The sequence below is a fragment of the Branchiostoma floridae genome, chromosome 8, assembly GCF_000003815.2.
Source record: "Branchiostoma floridae strain S238N-H82 chromosome 8, Bfl_VNyyK, whole genome shotgun sequence".
NCBI classification, from domain to species: domain Eukaryota; kingdom Metazoa; phylum Chordata; class Leptocardii; order Amphioxiformes; family Branchiostomatidae; genus Branchiostoma; species Branchiostoma floridae.
The window spans coordinates 6,343,408-6,350,160 of NC_049986.1; the positions used below are offsets into that span (position 1 = coordinate 6,343,408).

The following is a 6,753-nucleotide window of genomic DNA, read 5'->3' on the forward strand; positions in this document are numbered from 1 at the left end:
CCCCCTGCACCCCCCCACCCCCATCCAAAGTTACATGCTGCTACAAATCATAACATAATCATCTTAGACAGTATTCTGTACGAACATTCGTAATAACAGGAAGCAAATCAACAGAAATCAAGACAACATTTTGACAACGTAAAATTATCCTCACCTTGTTACATATAAATGAACACCTGACGTGGACCGACCAGTGGCAAAACAGACACGACAAAATCTGCACGATGCCGATCACGGCTAGAGCGATCAAACCGGCCTCAAAATACTCTCCAACGCCGTAAACTCCCAGCCAAACGTACAGCCAGACGGCGTAGATGACTAGGAAAGGCGCCACGTATAAATGCAAGAGGAACGGGCGCAGATTGTAGAGGGAAACCCGCTGCACTAAATCGTCAATGGATGGCGCCATGTTGGATGTTCCGCGGAAATGATGGAGCTGACCTTTGACCCAAGAAGTAGTAGAGTATGAGCCAACTGTAATCTATCTTCGTGGAGGATAAACCCTTCCCTAAGTAAGTAATGAAGACTTAGCCAACCATCCGAAACGCAGACTTTCGGAATTCCAAATGGGTGGCTTTAACATCGTCTTGGCTTGTAGATTCAAGTATATTTGAGAACAAATGATGGTGATGTTATGAACTTTGACGTTAAATTGTCTTGTTGTTTTTATGTCAAGAGATATAACTCTACTCATAACGTTACCGCCGATATGCCTTGGAATTAATTCAAAGTAAAAGAGGCGATTAGAAAAACACACATGTTGAAGACTTGTTGGTTGAGATATGTTGAAATGATGAACAATCCTCTGACCATCACCTTGTAATACTAAAGTCTGTCGATAGGTGACCTTACTGCAACCTATGGATACAAAGTCATGCCCCTAGTGGCTTGATTTTATAGCGACCAATATATACGGAGTACCCCAGCTTAGATCTAGGCATCACCAAACAAATTTGTTATGGGTATTCCTCTGAGGACGGGTGAGTAAGGAAAGATATCACCTTAATGAAGTCTCCATTCTATTAAAGGTGACAAAACCACTTCCATGTCTACCTGTTGCTACCCACCAGAAGTTTTCTAAAAGATCATTCAAAATCTGTATCAAAATGATATCAGATCCTTTAAGGTTTCAATGTCTAAAGAAGCTGGCTGCCTTTTGTAGATTCAAGTTCTGAATTCTGTTTTAACATGTTCATTATCCACCATTTGGGATTTCACCTGTTTTTGCGTGATGCTCTCGATGCTAGCTCTTTTTGAAAGAATTTACGTATTATGTACATACTTAGTCACCAGGTAACTATTTCTATTAAAATTGCACTACAACGGATTCTATGGCCAAATGGGTAGAGTGTTCGCCTTGCATTCGGTAGGTCGACGTCCTGATCAAGTTCGATCCCCGGCCGAGTCATACAAAGACTTTAAAAATGATACACTGCTTAGCACTCCGCATTTATTTGGAAGACACACATAAGCTACCAGCGGATTGGCCTCTTGTTGCAGTGGCTTGCACAGATGTATGGCCCATGGGCTACAGAAATGGAGATGGGCACCACCCCTAAGCATCTGTTACAGATTTACGGGCAACTTTAACTTTGACTTTCACTATAACGGACCATTAACTAGAACACATCCTTACCATATAGAAATGATTTTTACAGTAGACCGACTACTGGTGGCTCGACTATGTGTATTCCATTACAACGGATCTATACGCCACGGGCTGCTCTTTTATTAGGCCACTCATCCAAGGTAATGGAGAAACCATTACCAGTTGTTGCCTTACATTTGTCTGAATACGCTCCAAATCAGCTATTCATTTGTGATAATTGTGTCGCACAATAGACGCAGATTTCATATTGATTTTTCTCCAACTACAAAAGAAGGCAAAACAGCATTGCGCGTGACCTTTTGGGTCAGCTACAGTATTTTACTGAGGAGAGAAGTTATTATCTGAACAGTGCTTGGATCGATATCAGCACGCCTGTTACTTTTCATGCTCATTGGATGGGTCACAGTTTCTGTTGACATTTGCTGCTCTTTTGTAAATTTGAAAGTTCTCCAAGACTATACCCTTCAATTGTGTTATAACTATATCTATTAACTTGAAAATTCATCTGTGTTGGTAGAAGTCATTCTTGAACTAGTTGAATTCATGAACTGCAAAATCCAACACAAAAATTGGACCAAATTTTCGATTAAAGAAGCCATCTTTATCACTGCCTTACAATCATCCCTGAACAGAAACAAACGGTGGGCGAAATAGACTTCCTGAAACCTATGATCCACTTGTCACCGAGTCACGTGTTCTATCTGCCTAACGTGACGTCACGGCAGCAGTGGATTATTCATTCCTTGACAAAGACTGGTGCTGTTCTGTCGAAAATGTGCACGTGGGTAAGACTAATTTTTGTGTTGGATTTTACAGTTCAACTAGTTCAAGAACTATGTTTGTTTTTGTTGATTTCATGTGAATAATGTCTTTCATGTCTTAGCAATTCTAGCAAAAATATGACACTTTGTACTCACATTTCTTCCTCCAAAAATGTAGGTTTTAAGCAGAGGAAACGTATACATCTTTACCAGTCACATAATCAGGACAAAAACCAATAGTCTTCATATTAAGTTAATTTCAAGCATTATGCTGCATTCATGGTACAAGGGGAAATCTTTGGATACTGTAAATGCATTTAAGTTCGCGGGGATTTAATTTCGCGGTAGCGGGAAAATGGACTTTTCGCGGTGGTTTTAATTTCGCGGTAGCACCATGCACTGTAGTCTCTTACTGTTATGGAAAAAATGTTCGCGGTGTTTTTAGATTCGCGGTGAAGCGGCCGCCGCGAAAACCGCGAACATTAATCCACTATTTCGAAATTTGTCTTCGATTATCATTGGAAACCTCGTATTGACCTGCACATATTCGTATCTAACTTAGATATGAATATATACAAGTCATTATGAAGTTCCCCATGTGAATTTGGAGTTTGGATTACTTTGCAACGTTTCCTTTGAAGATTTCTTTGATGGTAGCTATAAAATCACCCGACAGCAAGATAAATGTGTAACATCGTATCAGATTGGAATATTTGAGCGATATGGAAGGTTCTGTAGTATAGGGGTGGGTACCGGTACAGAAGATTTAGGGACAGGTCTGGTTCAGGCCAGAGGATCAGGTCCGGACCTGAACCTGGACCTAATCCTAGATGAAAACATGTGAATGGGCAATACTCAAAACAACGGTCCATTTTGCTACGAAGGTTCCCGTTTGGTGGAATATCTGACGTTCATTGGCGAATTTATCCAAGTCATGTAAACAACGCTGCCTCTACTTTAGACCAAGTTTGACCGTAGAAGCCTGGTCAAATGACTATCAACTCTCCTCTACTTCACTCTTCTTCTTTTCTTGGACCTATAAGCCTGAAAACGTGTGAACGCCTGCCGGTATAATCTGTTCATTTTGTTGAACTGATTTTTTCAGATCCAGTTTTTCTGAACCGGTCCAACAAGAAAAAAATGGGTTTGTACTGGTACACCGTACCGGTACCCACCCCTATTCTATAGCTGCGTTGACTCGTTTGTATTTGCCTTGTTGGCACTATAGAACGACCATATCTGTCTAGCAATATATACTCCTTTATGATTATTCATTGTTATTGCACTGTATCCTATATAAAAACATTTGGAGTATAGGCCGAATTGAAGTGGGACATAAAATAACCGGAGGGCTCAGATCATATATTCAACAACGTTTATTGATATGTACTGAATAAAAATCAAGATCCATCAAGAAAAATGAAATTGTATATAAAAATCAATTTATGATTAAAACAGAATATGATCACATTTTCCATTGGCATTTATTGATTTGTGACTAGTTTCAGATATATACGACAAGGATTCGATAGATTTGTATGCGCGATACTACTTGTGTATCACATAAACTCCCTTTGGCTTCTTCTGTCTTCTCAAATATCTACTATTCCATGGAAATCCTGTAAAAACTTTGTCAGCAAAATATTTGTGCAACACCATGTTTAGGGCCGCCATGTTGCAAATGTTCTTGGCCTTTGGGTTGACCCCGTCGAGTACAAAGGTCAATTTCTCCAGAAGTTGCATGACAAGATGGCGGGGGCCACCTATTACTCCTGCGTTATAGACATAAGGCATCTGTGTCAGGGTGGGAAATTCTTTACTCTGGGCGAAAAAATGTCCAAAACATTCTTCTAAACGTCTAGTAAGCCACGCCATTGACGCAATGTTGGGGTATATGTCCACATCTGTTCCTACGTACAAACGGTCGCCTAACAAATCCATTAGCTCAAATGGGTTCCTTTGAAACCGTACGTCAGAGTTGTCCGTCAGAATCACCCTTCCGACGTCAGGATGCGCTGAGAGATAGTCTAAGAATGCGAAAAACTTGGCACTTTTGGTGAATTCGTTCATGTTGACACGGTAGAAAGTCAGGTTCCTGTCAGATACTCTTCTAACGTAGGACTCCCGTAATCCCCCGTGAAGCACCGCGGCTTTTAAACCGTTATTTTTCAAACCCCAGTACCACATTTTCGTGATCTCGAACCTGCTGCTTTTCTTACGGGAGTTCCTGAAGTTCACAAACTGGCATGATAGCACCAGGTTAACTTTTCTGTCTGCACAGTTGACAGCCTTCCCGTTGGGGTCTCTTTTATTTTGTACTTCTTCTCTGACGTTATCTGCGTCGTTCTTATTGGTATTTCTTTCCCCCACATGCTCAGACCCTTGTAAGGCGTCATCAGAAGACTTATATGAACAACCGCGACTTGTTTCTCTGATATGAGTGGATCTGGAGACATCTATATGAGACGCGACGTCATCTGGCGCGTTGTGTAGTGATTTTATCCCGCTTTTGGAGAGAATCGCAATTTTGTTCTTCCGAACGTATCCGTTGCCGTTGCCTTGAGCAAATTTTACTTTTCCTCTGACTAGTCTGTCTCTTGTTCCAGAGAAATCCACAAGTATTCTGTAGTTAGAGCACAAGTGTCTTATCCTCAATATCGCCGCCAGCTTCGGAACAATTTCTGCAACTACGTCTCTCTTCACATCTGCTTCAGTACTGAGATCTTTTGAACCATCCGAAGTCTCTCCATCCGCCCCGACTGTTCCACAGCGACGGTCATAATTGTAGCTTTGATGAAATTCACGCGAACAGAGTCCGTATTTGTCTCTGGTTACTACTTTCAGTGCTACAGTTGTAACCGTCAAGTCATAGACGTTCCTGTAGATATTGAACGCTATCCCCTGCCCTTCGCGGACAGCATGTGTAACTGCTGATATTTCAGTACCCCGGAGAGTCCCAGTATTGGATTCCTTGACAGGTCCACTAGAAATAACATCCTCATCTTGGCTGGTGCTCTCTATCCCTAGCGTAACGACCCGTATACCCTGGAAGTTTCTGGCAGCCTCTAGTATATTAGTTGCACAACTTAGTCTCCTTACTAAGTCCTTATTTGGACCGGGTTCTGTACATTCGTCCACGTGTGAAATCAGTACATAGGTCGGTATATACAAGCTGAAAACATGCTTCAAGAAGCCTTGGTCACAAATTTGACCGGTGATATGTGAAAATTTTCCACCAGGAATCCTTTCTGAATCGTTTCGATGTCTTCTGACTATGGCAGCCAGGTAACTGTCGTCTGCATCACCAACCATGGTCACGTGGTCACCTTGTTCAGCCAATCCCCTGCTGAGGTTGTATCCCAGGTACCCGGCGCGGTTCAAGATAACTATTCTTCTTCTCTGATTGGTTGATCCTAATAACGCTTCTGATGCTGTGGTGCAGTGACTTTCGATGTTAAAGGGTTCTGAAAAAGAAAAAGAAAAAACATTACGTCTTTATGTATATAAAAAGTTTAACTTTGACATTCAAAAGGGTTAGAAGACTACAAAAAGCCTATTTATTGGTCGCACGTATTTGGCGATACAAATGAACGGTGACTTTATATGCTGCACTTAGCTTCATATCTGATCACAAATGAACAATGACAGTGCATTCTTACGCATTACAGTCCACGGGTCGTGTACCTTCCTCGACAGCTCCAGCTCTGTAGAGGAAAGAAAAGGTGACTGCAAATTAGACTTGCCACAATCATTTCATAGAGCAACAATAGATTGGAACATATATTTGCCGGCTTTTTTATTTCTTACAGAACCGACACCTAGGTTTACTATACCGAGTATTATCTGTCAGTATTGCCCTGAGGAAGGTTATAGACGTCCTTCGAAGCGTCGACTAGCAACAAAAAAGACACATGGTTGTGTACAAAGAACTTTCATAAATCTCGGATGTAAGTTCATCTGTAACGGTAATTAACATTGTGATACAATTTAAACTTAATATAAACCGTATACAAATATACAAAATCAAAGCGCGTATTTCTATCATTCCTCTGATCCTTTTGGAGTTGTAATGACCCAAAGCCTATGTCACACCTCCAGACCAACTTTCCCTCAACTGTGACGGGGGCCGATACCGACTTTCATGCACTTTTGACCTTTTGCTGACATCACAATTCTGGTCTAGATGTGTGACATAGGCTTTGAGTCATTACTGTAACATAACTTGTAAAGATTCAGAGGACACATTTTAGAGAGCTTGTGAGTGATCGCTTTAATTTTCTGTACGGTTATAAAGTTAAGAATTGTATCATAATTTCCTAAACCCTGTCTTTACCACCAGCTTCTACGACACAGAAAACAGGGTATTTTTAAGTCGACTTCGCA

At 41.2% G+C, this 6,753-nt stretch overlaps 2 protein-coding genes across 2 annotated transcripts in view; both read right to left on the reverse strand.

Annotated features, from left to right (window-relative positions):
* LOC118420890 (manganese-transporting ATPase 13A1-like) overlaps positions 1–446 on the reverse strand; it is a 32,649-nt gene extending 32,203 nt beyond the window's left edge. Inside the window, exon 1 of the mRNA XM_035827955.1 lies at positions 155–446. Coding sequence (XP_035683848.1) covers positions 155–409 — 255 coding nt within the window. The 5' untranslated portion in view covers positions 410–446. The remainder of the gene's footprint in view (positions 1–154) is intronic.
* A 3,345-nt stretch (positions 447–3,791) lies between these two features.
* LOC118420638 lies at positions 3,792–6,081 on the reverse strand. The gene is made up of 2 exons (XM_035827502.1): positions 6,030–6,081; positions 3,792–5,834 (listed from the first exon to the last, which is right to left on the reverse strand). Exons 1-2 carry the CDS (start codon positions 6,031–6,033, stop codon positions 3,919–3,921), a joined length of 1,920 nt encoding a protein of 639 aa, XP_035683395.1. The 5' UTR covers positions 6,034–6,081; the 3' UTR covers positions 3,792–3,918.
* Between the last annotated feature and the right edge of the window lie 672 nt (positions 6,082–6,753).